This window comes from Leptonotus elevatus, chromosome 11 (genome assembly GCF_054856555.1).
Source record: "Leptonotus elevatus isolate MCC_2025b chromosome 11, RoL_Lele_1.0, whole genome shotgun sequence".
Taxonomy (NCBI): domain Eukaryota; kingdom Metazoa; phylum Chordata; class Actinopteri; order Syngnathiformes; family Syngnathidae; genus Leptonotus; species Leptonotus elevatus.
The window spans coordinates 21,726,550-21,740,969 of NC_141249.1; the positions used below are offsets into that span (position 1 = coordinate 21,726,550).

The 14,420-nt window shown below is 41.4% G+C and overlaps 1 protein-coding gene across 1 annotated transcript; it reads left to right on the forward strand.

Annotated features, from left to right (window-relative positions):
- The first annotated feature begins 748 nt into the window (after nucleotides 1–748).
- sh3gl1b (SH3-domain GRB2-like 1b) lies at nucleotides 749–13,409 on the forward strand. Its single transcript, XM_086088788.1, has 9 exons — nucleotides 749–1,102; nucleotides 7,926–7,994; nucleotides 8,115–8,187; nucleotides 8,256–8,399; nucleotides 9,008–9,141; nucleotides 9,213–9,371; nucleotides 9,453–9,556; nucleotides 9,705–9,838; nucleotides 12,829–13,409. The coding sequence occupies exons 1-9, from the start codon at nucleotides 950–952 to the stop codon at nucleotides 13,020–13,022; spliced, it is 1,164 nt and encodes a 387-aa protein (XP_085944914.1). The 5' UTR covers nucleotides 749–949; the 3' UTR covers nucleotides 13,023–13,409.
- The last annotated feature ends 1,011 nt before the right edge of the window (nucleotides 13,410–14,420 follow it).

The following is a 14,420-nucleotide window of genomic DNA, read 5'->3' on the forward strand; positions in this document are numbered from 1 at the left end:
TACGTAATCCACATACATTAATTTAACCCCAGTATTTAACATAGAATTTTTTTTTATACTAAAACAAAGGTATGTTGATCTAATCATCTCCGTTGGTTTTAGGCAACATCAGCAAACAGCCTAACTTGACATAAAATGCTGCTTTAGTATTATCTTGAATCGCAATTTCTTCTTGAATGATGTGCCGGCAGAGCATAACATGATACAATTGATCTATACATGACAGTACTTAATAGCTGTGTATGTTCTCACCTAAATAAATCTACCTTCTGATGCATACCACGTGTTATACACATGTTCATCCGAACTAATAGACCGACACTGATTGTATATGGAACCACAAAGTACACGACGCACTGCCTTATTCTGCACAATCTGGAATTTCTTCATATATGAATATGACATGGCAGTGTTTGACCAAACCGCTGAACAATAGTCTAAATCCGATACCAGTAGACTTTTAACCAAATTTGAGTATCTCTTTATAATCAATGTCAATGTGTTTAGCCCATGATAACTATACATATATATAAATATATATATTTATATAATGTTTATTTATATATGATCTTTATTTTTGCCTATATGACAACTGATAATGTTTTGTATTATGACCTGGTACAATGTTTTGTGCCTTTATGTTCTATAAAAACATCTGGCCCGGTGAGCCGACCTGCACTTCCCCTCGCAACCACACAGGGGGCAGTAGACGCCAATGCAAGAGTTCCCCCCCACCCAACACCGAAGCTCGCCCAGAATCATTTCATTCCTCTGCAGATTTGTTTGCGTGAATACGTGGAAACTCGCCCCAACTCACCACCGCACCAAATTACACTTCGGGGACATCCTAGTGTGTGCATGTCCGGTGACAGTGAGACAACTCTCCCGCGGACGTGGACGTGGTCAGTCGGCGTGTCCTGACCCAGTTGACGGACGTCTGAGCAGTCCTATGATACCTCCGAAACATTTCCACTCGTTTTGCCCCCCAACGCCGCGCGGCCAACTTTCGGACACGTTCACGCCACTAACTCGCAGTGAAGTTGAAGACACCTCCAACATGTCCGTGGCAGGCTTGAAGAAGCAGTTTTATAAAGCGAGCCAGGTTTGTACAACTTTTGCTCTTAAGCCAAGTAGCACCAGCACCCAACCCCGCTTCGGGTTCGGCTAGCTAACCAACTCTCGCAGTTAGCCTTGCTTAGCATTGACGCTAGCGCGATTTACTTTCTTCTCATGCTAACGAACTCCAAACTTCGGTTTTCTTGGTTGTGTGGTGACACTAGGAAGCGAATGTTGCATTTTGTGATGCGTTTCGTCTTTTTTTTTTGGTGTGTGTATGTTTTTTTTTTTTTTTTGGTCTCCTCCTCCCCACCCCCAAGCTAATTAAAGTGGAGGTGAATCTTCCAGGCGTTTAGTTCCCTTTGAATTTACATTTACCAAAGGTCACAAAGTGTCGTTCTTTCAGTCTCTCGGTGAGTCATGGTTATGTGAAGTAAACAACTTTTGTGTGTATTTGGAAATATGTCAGCTCTCTGGAAGACCTGCTGACCTCCTTTCCACTCCAGCTGTGTTCTTAGTCCTTTTTTTTTTCTTCTTTCTTATTTTTAATCAAGGAGGTCAATCTGATGTCTTTTTTTTTTTTTTTGCCACACAATTGATGAGTTTGAATGCTGTTTTGTTTATTTTAAACGTTGGTCTTTTTTTTTACGACGACTCCTCAACCTGGGCGAGGGTTCCGTCAAAGAATGTCTTTTTCTTCACCACCCCTTGCTGATCTAAGCAGGAAAGACATTTGGTTTCTGCCTCGGGCTTCCTGTCAGGAACATGCAGAAATCCCTGACGGTTTAGAACGTGTTGCAATGTCGGACTAGCTTGAAGTGGACATGGGCAGTAAACACTATCAAAAGTAAACAATCGATGAACTCAAAACGCTGGATTACAAAAAAAAAAAAAAAAATGGAGGAACAAAATCTCTGCCTTAAAGTTGCTCAGGGATCATTTTCCATACAGACTAATGTAAATACGAACATTACTGTGTCTAGAAATAAACTAAAGCGAATGTCGGGAAGCCATGAGGAAAGCGCGTCGGTAACACTTTGAACAATTTGTAACGCGGCTACAATTGTCAACACTATGTATCGTATCAATGTTAGCTAATGTAATATAACTCGCTACTAATTAGTATGTATTGTAATTTCCCCCTTAAGTGTGAAAACACTAACAACAATGTATTCTAATCGTATTCATAAACAATCCTCAACTGACGTCCAAGCACTGCATATTCAGCCTGGCTAACGGTTCGCCAGTTTAGTTTAGAGTCAGCAGCTAACCTGAGCTTCCCGCAGCCGGCAAGGCAACTAAAAACAGGTTGTCATTTGCAATGTCGAGTCAAACAAAGCACAACGTAAATTCATTCGCCGACTCCCGCGTCACACAGTAGGCCAGGCCCCACTTTTTTAAAGCCACACACAGTCAAAGTCAGCGATACGACTGTGTACAATGTGAGTATTGCGACCCCAGGTGGCGGACAACAACATTACCTGCACCTCATATGCACATACGTTTGTTATTGTATTATAGATTAGTATTAGGGGTGTTAGAAAAAAATTATTTGGCAATATATCGCGATATTAGAAAGTGCAATTCTCAAATCGATTCAGTATGCGGCCGAATCGATTTTTAAGCATCCATTTTTTTTATGGGAATATTCAACAAAACGTCTTACTTAGGGTTAGGATTTACACATTAAGCATGGAAGAATGTTATATTAATGGAACATGAAAGCTTAATATTTTTATTTCAGTGCTGTTCAAACATGAAACAGACTGCAACCTGAATTTTCAGATAAATAAATAAAATTTTCATACAAATCTTTCAGTGTACATGTACACGTTTACTGATTAGTATTGTCTAAATTTGAGTTTTTAAAAAAAATCGCAATAATCAATTTGTAGATTCGTATTGGGATTAATCGGTATCGAATCGTGACCTATGAATCGTGATACTAATCGAATCGCCAGGTACTCGGCAATTCACACCCCTAATTAGTATTGTTTATAATGCAAAAGCAACTTGCACAATTTATCGAAGGGATAATCGACAGTGCTACGATAGTTGTGAGGTTAAAAAGTGGATCCAATCTGGTAAATGACCATTAAAGGCCCGGGTACCAGGTACCAATAGCACAGCCCACCACCGTTTAAACGTATAAGCACAACTTTCCCCCCTTATTTATTTTGACGGCCCCTCCTTTGTTTTCCCTCTTCTCCATAACAGTTGACACAGCTCGGATTTTCCTCACTGGAGGCATACAGGAAGTGGGACTGGATATCAGTGGCCAGCAGTGCGCACATCCTTGTTTATCTCTCCATTTTTTTTTTTTTTTGCCCTGCTTTTACATCATCATCATCATCATCATCATCAACTCCGAATGCATTGAACCGAAAAGGGCAGACAAACAAAATCGCACTCCCTTTGGCCGTTTGACAGAGAGAGAATGGCTGGAGGATAAAAGTTTGATGGCGGTGAGCTCTTCTATAATTAAAGCGAAACCTTCCAAGGCAGTCATTTGGAACCACAACGATGTGAAATCGTCAGGTGTCCTTCAGTGAAATGATCCAATTTCACTTTTTTACTGCAAAAAAAAAGTACAACTTACTACGTGGCAGAAGAAGGGCTGGGCGATTTGGGGGGGGAAAAAAATAATCATCTCGGTTATTTTAATTCATATCCTGATTCATAAACATGATTAGCCATTTATTGAATTTGTATGTAATTCTTCTTGTTTTGGGTTTAGTTTTATGCTGTGTGTGTGTTTCCAAACATTATAGAAACGTGAATATGATGAAAGGATCAAACGTGTACTCATTAAGGTGCTTAACTGTTCATGTATTTAGATTTTTTTTTTCCCCCAGTTGAGTACTAGAGGTGTGTCAGATCCAACCTGGAACATATTAGTTAAGGAACAGGAAGTGAAACTGCGCTCTGGCCACACACCTAAAACAAATATAGCGGTAATGTAGGACAGTCTGTTAGTTTACAAAGTGTGTGTTTTTGGGGGGCTCGTTCGAGATCTCCAATTTTTTTTTTTATGGTTAACTCCTCGTCCTCACCCCTTGATGATGACACATCATGTGACTCATGTGTGACGGGACGTTGGGAGTGGACTGCACTTTACACAGTATAATTGTCATTGTTTATTATAATTGTTCACTCGACCGTATTGTACTGAGCAATTGGTTTCACAGTTGGATTTTTATTATCCTGTCACAAATTAGATCTGATGTCGAGATGCAGCGTTTTAATTTCGCTCTAATTGATTAGTAGTAGTACAAACAGTCAGGTACAATTTTAGTTATTTTAACAATAAACAGAACGTTAAACCGTGACAGAAATAATATTGTAGGCCGATTTATTGATACTTTTAGTGCGGTCTAGGTAAGGTTTAACCCTGGAGAACCCAATAACCCTTTTCTTCTTTGGAAAATTATGAATTATACATTAAATGACTGCTATACGTTCACTGAACACCAAAATATATGTTTTTTCAATTTTAACCCCTTTTTTTTTTTAACTAGCTCAGAGTTGCTAATTTATCAAAATATATATATATAAAACATACTCCTAGGCATTCTGCAACATGATATGAAATAGATTAACAAAAAAAAACAAAATTTTACCATCTGATGGTTTGCTGAGAAGATGGTTTTGTTTGGATTGATTTCCAGCTCAACAAAATTGCCATGTTGCCAGCCATCTTGTCACCACCACTCTGGCTCATGTAAGTGCAATATTCATCCACTAGATGACCCCATGCAGGGGTCAGAAGTGGCACTCTGGACTTTTGAAGTAAAATTTGTAAAAAAAAAAAAAAAAAGAAAAGAAAAAAAGGTCTTTGTTATTTGAGTAGCAGAATTTTCGGGGCCAAATTTGACCCCGTGGGTTCTCCAGGGTTTTAAAAAACAAAACATACTGCAGTTCTAAAATATAGTAAATAAAAGCTATATATGTGTAAATGAGAGCACTGGGAACTGGGCTCGTCATAAAAATGCAGAAAACTGTTAATTAAAATAGCTGGTCGTTATGAAATGCGGCTGTAAATCCTTTGCTATAAAGCCTCCCACACAGCCTGTCGTATTTTCTTCTCTTTGTCTAAGTTCGGCAGGATTGTTGACAGACTCGCGTCCGTTCTTGGCTGCGGTCTGATGAGCAACTCTAGGTGGAAACAGTTCAAAGTTGCTGCTTTTCCTGACGTATTTCATTTTTCCGCAACGGTCGTTCCGTAACCAGAAGGCCGGCTGTTCGATTCAAGTCATGTGTCGTCGTGCCCTTGGGCAAGGCACTTGACACGCATTGCCTCCAGTGCTACTCACACTGGTGTATGAAAGGTGCGAATGTTTGGTGGTGGTGGGAGGGGCCGGAGGCGCACGCTGGCAGCCACGCTTCCAATGTTTCCATTCCATTGTAAAGCGTCTTTGAGTGTCTAGAAAAGCGCTATATAAGTCTGATGCGTTATTATTATTATTTTTTTCTTTTTTTTTCCTTCCATTTATTGTTCCTTCTTACTTGCAATTTAAAATCAATTCAATTAGTTCTTCTTTGAAGCCATCGTGGGCTTTAAACAAGCTTTGCGATGATCCACGCACAGTTTTGCTACATTTCATGGCCGTTTAATGCTCCGTTTCCCAAAGCTCGTGTGCGTGTAAACAACAATGTTGCGGGGGGAGTGACAGCACAGATTTTACCCAGCACATACAAATGCCCCATTCTGGTTTACATGTACATTTCAAGTGACATATATCCGACATGAAAGTGAGTGACAGTCTTCAATAGAGGCCGAGTAAATATGGAGACTTTTTTTTTTCTTCATCATATGTATGTAAGCTGGATCTTATCAACGTGTCCACTCTGTCGTAGTGAAAATAAGGTCCAATAAGGCTGGAATCGATTATCCTATTAATTATTTCATTGATTGCTCTGGGAGCAGTAACATTGAAATAACATTTACGTAAAACGCTAAATAATAAATATGAAAGGCAATAGTGCAAATATTAAACTCGCTCTTTATTGACCTGATTGCTGTACTCGGATCGGCAGCTATCCCGTTTGGTTTTTCTTGACATTTTATCCACATTTACAAAGAGGCCTTATTATGACCGCGTGCCACTTGAGAGCACCCCCAAAATTGTCACTTGAACCATGTAATATAAATCCAGCCTGAGAGGTTTAAATAAATAAGTGTATCGCCCTCCTTACAAAGCCATTTAAGGCTGGTTAGCGCCCTTCAGTAGATAAGTCAACTTGAACCCGAAGGCCCGTCGACACCAATCTTGATTTCTTTGATGTTAAATCGGGCAAAAGGGTGCAAATCAGTAGCGCAGTATCTTGTGACGTGACCGCTTCAAGGTTGCTTTTGCAACCTTAACCTTTCTCCAAATATGTGTGTTGCGCTCTGTAATTCCAGTCATGACAAAAGGAGTTCGAGTCTCGTCGATATTTCAAACTATTTTTGGTTCAGTCGCCTCCTGTTGCTAGATTTGTCAGGTATGATAATTACTCACCTTTTTGCGGTAAATGCTGAAGCACAAGACAAATTTGCTGTCATAAGTATTAGCGGCATGACGTAAAGGGTCGAAAACCAGTGGATTTATGATGCTAACAAAGTAGGTCACACGGTTATTCTGCAAACCAGGGCTGTAAATCATCACCGTTATCGAAGTTGGTGTTTTCTGCCAACGGACCCTGGAGGAGCTTGAAACGGAACGGAACACATGCACACGCTCATCGTTGTTTTATTTGACATCTACCCGGTTGACAGCTCGTCCTTTGAAGTGATATAAAGCTTGCTTGGAATTAGACAATTCATAGCCTGGGTTGTTGCTGCTAAATAAAGGCATGGCTCCGCAGAGCTTGGAGCGGATCGCGCTTTAGTTGACGTTTGCGCTGACGTTCGTTTGGGTTCACAATTATAATCTGTCTTTCAAAGTTCTTCTAATGGTTTCACAATTATATCCGCTGCTTGTTTTTATGGCACGCCACAGAAGTGTCATCCCTGAAAGGACTCCAAATCGTGACTATGTTGGGTTAGGTTAGCTATTAACGTTGGATAAAGGAGGAAATCAGTGATATACTGTTGGCATCAAACAGGGCTCCTGACTGCCCCTAAATGGTGGAATTTTACCCCTAAAAATTGAGACAGTGGCAAGTACATCTTGTACAGAAAATTAGCTGATTTAAAAAAAATTAAAAATCTGGCTCCCACGTCACTCACCAGACCAGGCCAGACCCTTTCAAGCCACACTCACTCATTCTCTGTAGTAATGGAAGTAGCGTATTTTCTGCACTATAAGGCGCACCTAAAAGCCTTTCATTTTCTCAAAAATCGTCAGTGCGCCTTATAATCCGATGTGCCTTATATGTGGATCAATATTGGTTAAGTAAGGTCCAACTAGTGGATGCTTAACGCAACCCCAGCCACTACAGTAGCTTCTATTTCTGTGCGCCTTATAATGCGGTGGGTGTGCCTTAATTATGGGGAAAAGTTTTTAAATAGGCCGTCCATTGAAGGTGCGCCTTATAATCCGATGCGCCTTATAGTACGAAAAATACGGTATTTTGGGAGTTTAGCATTGTGGCCCAAAAGTAAATTTTAATCAATGTCGGGGGAGTCTGAACTACTAAATTAGGCCAAACCAACGATTCCTTGCTCCTGCTTTGAATTTTACAATACAAGTTGACAGGGCGTTTCTTTGTGAGTATACCACACACCAAAACAAAACAGGAAAGCAAATGGTTGCACTCGGCTGGAGAGCAAGCGTGTGGATGTGTCTATTAGAACCTTATGGGCCTCATTAAATGACCTCAGTCTTTATACTCTCTTTCCTCCCCCCCGCCCCCGCGTGCCTCTTTGTCTTCCTCTCTGCCGATAGATGGTGAGTGAGAAAGTTGGCGGCGCTGAAGGAACCAAACTTGATGATGACTTCAGAGATCTGGAGCGGGTAAGAAGGACATTCCACGATCATTTACGTTCATTCCCATTGTTTGTAAAAATAATCATGGTAATATTCTCTGATAATTGTACACAATATGATGTTGGAGTTCTTGCTGTGTCCCTGCAGAAAGTGGACGTGACGAGCAAAGCTGTTGCGGAGGTGATCTCCAAAACTTCAGAATATCTCCAGCCCAACCCTGGTGAGATTGGCATATTTGCAGTAGTGAGATTTTGGAAGAGCTTCATCGGCTTGCTTCTGCTCCCGCAGCATCGAGGGCCAAACTATCCATGTTGAACACCATGTCTAAAATCCGTGGCCAGGTAAAGAACCCCGGCTACCCGCAGGCCGAGGGCCTTCTGGGAGAATGCATGACCAAGTTTGGAAGAGAACTCGGAGAGGAGACTAACTTTGGTAAGGTGGACTTCTGGACGCGTTCCTGGGTTTGCCGCTGGCTCGGGTTTAAATGTTGTAGGTTCGAGCAATGCCATGCTTTTAACAAAAGGGTTCCATGTTATTAAACCTTTGAAAATGGATATGTGCAACTCCATGGTAATCACGTTCACATGGCCATCAAACATAAAGAACGTTGGCGAGACGTCTTAGGACCGTTTACAAATGCTCGTGACTGTTTTGCAAACGCATGCCCACCGTTAGCAAGACAATGGATTCGCAAGGAAAATTCTGAACAAAACTAAAACTTTTTGCAACCTTTTCAAACCCTGACGAAACCCAAAATTTGCTACGTTCGCAAGTATTCGCCGCTCGGTTAGATGTGAGCTTTATATGTTAGCATTGAGCTAACAGACTTTTGTTAGACAAAATTATATGATTTGGGTGGACATTTTGCATGTTTAAAAAATATACAAAATAAATAAATGTGCTTTTTTTCTATAGCATAGATTTCCACAGGTAGATTTGGAACATATCACCCGCGATAGCCAGAAGCGATAGCAACTCAGCAAAATAGCGTGTCTAAAAAGTTTTGTCTTGTGTTGCTGAGCAGTTCGTGTCATCCCCAGGTGGCGCTCTCGCGGAAGTCGGCGAAGCCATGAAGAGGATGGCGGAAGTCAAAGACTCGCTCGACATTGACGTCAAACAGAACTTCATCGACCCGCTGCAAGGCCTCTGCGACAAGGACCTCCGAGAAATTCAGGTTTTTAACACGACATCGCACGTCTCGTTTCACGAGGATGCGCTCTGGAGACCGAATGCCGTCTGCCGCAGCACCACCTCAAAAAGCTGGAAGGCCGCCGCCTGGACTACGACTACAAAAAAAAGCGGCAGGGCAAGATTCCCGATGAGGACATCCGACAGGCGCTGGAGAAATTTCACGAATCGAAGGAAGTTGCCGAGACGAGCATGTACAACCTGCTGGAGACCGACGTGAGGACTCGGTTTCTAACTGCGATGCGTGGCTCGGTTTGCTTTGGGCCACTCTTGACGCTGTGTTGTGTGTGCGAGTAGATTGAGCAGGTGAGCCAGCTCTCGTCTCTGGTGGAGTCTCAGCTGCAGTACCACCGGCAGGCGGTCCAGGTCCTGGAAGAGCTCTCTGACAAGCTTGGAGAAAGGTGCGCCAACATAAAATTGTCACTACGCGAACGTAACATCCAGGAATTCCGCGTGAAAAACAAATCAAATCCACAGTTCCTCGTTTGAATGTATCGTTCCAAATGAGACTAAAAAAAAACTAGTCACGTGATTGACATTTTTGAACAGGATGACCGAGGCTCAGTCCCGACCAAGACGCGAATACACGCCCAAGCCCAAACCGTTGTTTGATTTTGGGGAAGACAACCACTCCAACGGGGGCTACCACACCTCAATGGCTCCGCTGCCGTCTCGCAATTCAGGTGAGACGCTCACAAAGAGTTGAATTTGTTTGTTGGAAGAGGACACGCATTAAAATGTCCGACAATTGATTTGAGGACACATTCGAACGTCTGTTTCTGCGAAACTGAGCCGATAAACATTCCGGCCATTTCCAACGTGATTGCACAAGACCTGGATGAGTCAGTGCAAACCAGCATAAATGTCACACACATCTTGAGTGTTTACATGCGTGTGCGCGTGTGTGCGTGTGTGTGTGAGCGCGTGTGTGTCTATTGGCTGGCCATTGTCCGACTGACCTTGTTCCTTTTCCCCCGTGACATCACCAGAGCCGTCAATTCACTGGGCCAGATTGTCTTTTCGGAAGCAAACATTGTGGGAGTGGGAGTGGGAGTGGGAGTGGGCGGAGCATGAATTTCTCTTGTGGTCGGTCTCATGTGTTTGTTTTGAGTTGCGTCTTTTTATTTTTGGGCTGACGCTTGTGAAAAGTGGGGAGCAGAACACAAACTCAATGGTTGGGGAATTTCGACATATGCGCTTCATGTTTTCATTGCTAACGTTACACGTGGTGAAACAAATCCACATCCTGTGTTTTGAGCGGAAGCACGGTTTTTTTTTTTTTAAAAAGGAACTCAAATGGCCACAATTTAAATCATGTTGGTGTTGAAACATATCTGCGCTTTACGTGTTATCCTGTTAATTATCTTTGATTTTCAACCAAAGTGCACTTAACACAATTTGCTACTACCTGCATGATGTGTGACATTTGTTGTAGTGTGGCCGGTAAGGAAGTCTTGCTTAATTGCGTCTGTATTTGCATTTTACAAGTGTTTACCATAATTAGGGCTGCTCGATTATGAAAAAAAATATTAACTTATTCACTGCCATTGACTATAGATGTCAAAAATTCATTTGAACTATTTTTATTACTTAAGCATTTTTTCCCCACTTTTGTTAACAAGAGTATGAAAACCTAGAAAAATATATATTGTACATTTAAAACAGATATAAAATGTGTGATTAATTGTGGGTTAACTAGTGAAATCATGCGATTGAATACGAAAAACATTACGCCCCTAATTTTTAATAATCTTTTCTTAAAAAAAAGAAGCAAAACAGAAAAGATTATTGAAAATTAGGGGCGTTAGCCGATATATATTTTTTAATCATAATTAATCGCTTGACTTCACTATTTAACTCATGATTAATCACAAATTTTATATCTGTTCTAAATGTACAATAAAAAATCTAGGGGTTCATACTCTTGTTAACAAAAGTGGGGAAAAAATTGAAACTAATAAAAATATTTCAAATGAATTTTTGACGTCTATAGCCGTCAACGGCAGTGAATGAGTTAATCACCATTATTTTGGTAATAATTGAAATCACGATTAGGCCCATCATTTATTTTTTGGTACAAAACAAGAAAATGTTTAACTTAAAACTTCTTAAGACAAATACAATTCTTTGAAACACTATAATTATGCAAGTTCCTTTTGGATCAAACCAAATGTATTAAGTTATTTTAAAATTAAAAAAAAAAGGTGTAAATGTATCAATTTAAACAATTCAAACAACTCAAAATTACTTATTAATATTTTTGGGGGACGATTATGCCGGATTTTGTAATATTGGAAATTGTAATAGAATTTCTATTAATTAATTCCACAGCCCGAACCATAACAACTATTTACTGTCATAGTTATGACTTTACTGCTGCTTTAATGTCAGTTAGGAGTCGACCATCAACTACACATTCCAACTTTCTGTACAAACTCCGCTAAAGTTGTTGTTGTCGGAACGGCACTCATTCTTTAACAAAAATGTGCCATAGCCTCCTCTTCTGTAGTATTTCATTCGTTTTCAGTCATTTTCTCTCTCTCTCTCTAAAACCAAATGTGTTTTTGTGTTGATGAGTAAGAATGATTCTTAAAATAATAATCGTAATTACAAAAGTTTCCTGAGTTTCTCCGGGGTACCCCAGCTAGCCAAAACATGCGCGTTTGGTAGACTGTTGATTGTCCTTCTGTATGAATGTGAGTGAGTGTAAATGGTTGTCTGTCCACATTCTGCTCTGCAATTGGGCGGCATTCAGTTCAGGGCGTACACACCAAGTCAGTTGAAAATGGATGGAATATCTAGTCAATTATATCGACTGATATTCGACGGCAATCTTAAACATTTCTTGACAATAATATGCTATATGTGACCTCACTTGTGATTGATTAATAATACATTTGTGGAATATGAGTTATGCGGCAAAATCCAGCCTTTTCTATCCATCTCAGGGGGCGGCCATTTTGCCACTTGCTGTCGACTGAAGATGACATCACAGTCGCTCAGGGCTCAGGCAGCGACCAATCACAGCTCACCTGTTTCCTGAAGCAGAGCTGTGATTGGTTGTTGCCGCCTGAGACCCGAACAACTGTGGTGTCATTTTCACTCGAGAGCAAGTGGCAAAATGGCCGCCTTCTGATATTGATAAATATTTTGCTGCTTAACTCATATTCCACTAACGCAATATTAACCAAAATACCGTATTTACACTAGTGGGGCTGAATAGAACATATTATCGTTAATATTTTTGGGGGCAATTATATTTGTGTCGATGTAAAATACCTTTTGAGACGTAACACATTGTTACAGACAGAAAAGAGTGATCAGTTCTTTGCGCGTCTCAAGCTCGACGTCGACGCCGCACAAAGAGTGAATTGTTTGGAGACAATTGTGTAGTTTGTTTGTGCATGGAGCTCCTGTGTGTGCTCCGCTGGTCCCAGATCAGATCAGCGGCGCGGGTGGTGGGGCTGTGAATGGAGGAAGTATGAAACAATTTGGAATATTGATTCAGGAGTAAAATTTGGTTAAACAAAAGATGGCGCCAAAGCAACACTTTTATGTTTGACGATGCTTTGGCCTTTTATTTGGTGACTTACCGCCACTGACAAAAGACGACGACCCCCCTCTGGTGACGTGTTTTGGTGAAAGCGCTGACAAGTCCTGCATTTTCCCGCAGTCCCCGAGCAGCCCAGCTGCAAGGCGCTCTACGACTTCGATCCGGAGAACGAGGGCGAGCTGGGCTTCCGCGAGGGCGACATCATCACGCTGACCAATCAGATCGACGAGAACTGGTACGAGGGCATGCTCAACAGCCAGTCGGGGTTTTTCCCCCTCAACTACGTGGAGGTGCTGGTTCCGTTGCCCCACTAAGGCGGGAGGAAGGGAGGGCGGGTTGGGAGCGAGGCCTCGGACAGACCCGGCGCGGTCCACACTTAGAGCCTGTTCCGCTTGGAGGATGGACTCTTGAAACCTCCCAGATTTATTGTTGTTGTTGTTGTTGTTTTAGACGGAGACAAAGTAAGCACCAGAAGCTCAGGTTGACGCAATACTTGCCCAGTTTCACATCTGAGCGCCTCAGTGATGACACCTGCTGGCCATTCTGACAATTGCCTTTTTATCTGACACAGGTTTTGAACCACAACAGTGCAACTTAGCGATTTTTAGTACCAAACAACACTTATGGAAGGCAGTTTGAGCATTGATTCCATATTTTAACACACTTCAGAGCACTGGTAGAACAAACTAGTATGCTTTTTTCATCTTGTGGGGGGGGGGGGGGCGTGGATTGTCTCGCAACTCGGGGGTGGGGGGGGGGTGGGTTATCGGCATCCGAAAGAATTTGAATACAAATGCCAATTTTAACTTTGTAGTAATATCTTAAAGAATGTTTATTGAACAATTTTCAGAACTTAGACATTAGACTTCATTTTTAATTTTCTAAAAAAAAAAAAAATGTTCAGGGAGCTACCAAGGTTATCATTATGTCTTAAAAAGTTCAACGGAAACCTAAACAAGTAAATACCATAGCTCTCTTTAGTTTTCTGCAGCAAATGCCCCCCCCACAATTTAAAAATACCTGAAATCTTAAACTTTCACTTCTCTTTGTTTTAATGTCAAACAAAACCAAACGCTTCAGAAGGTTCCCAGGGACAGCAGCATCTCTTATAAAGTTAACTGAAAAATGTAAATAAATAATTCCCTGAGATTAAAATGGTTTTAGAGTCACCTTTTATCGGCCGCCAGCCTTTTAAAAAAAAAAAGGCCGATACCGATATTCTTCTTTTGTATGCTTCTTTTCCCATGAAATCTTTTTTTTGCATATCCATCTTAAGGTCCACGTACTCGTACATGTTGCGCATGAACACAAGTCAGAGACATTTAAGGTGACAGAAGGTGTACAGCAGAATTATTGGGCTGGGACCGAGCCAAGTATCTGGCGAGTGTATTCACTTGACTTGCGGGCGGCTGTTTAACTGTCAGTCAAGATAGCGTTGGCGTTTGAAAAAAAAAAAGCAGCCTCCCCCCGCAAACAGGATAAAAGGGCGCGCGACATTATGCACCTTCCGGTGGCTACCAAGCGTGTGAATGAAATGCTCAAAAGGCCTTCCATATCCGCCGGTTCGTCTTCATTGGCTTGTCTTTTTTAATGGTTTAGTCGACAGTGTTTTTTTTTTAAAAATAAAAGTGTCCGTTTTTGTTCCATTGTGCGTCCTGACCTGTTATGGAGCCCGTTTGAACACGCAGTGCCTGAAAGGACGACGCTGCCGG

Coding starts and splice junctions, on each gene's coding strand:
- sh3gl1b (XM_086088788.1), top strand. CDS start 950: ATGATACCTCCGAAACATTTCCACTCGTTTTGCCCCCCAACGCCGCGC. Junction 8,400..9,007: donor CGGAGAGGAGACTAACTTTG/GTAAGGTGGACT, acceptor TGTCATCCCCAG/GTGGCGCTCTCGCGGAAGTC. Junction 9,142..9,212: donor AGGACCTCCGAGAAATTCAG/GTTTTTAACACG, acceptor CGTCTGCCGCAG/CACCACCTCAAAAAGCTGGA.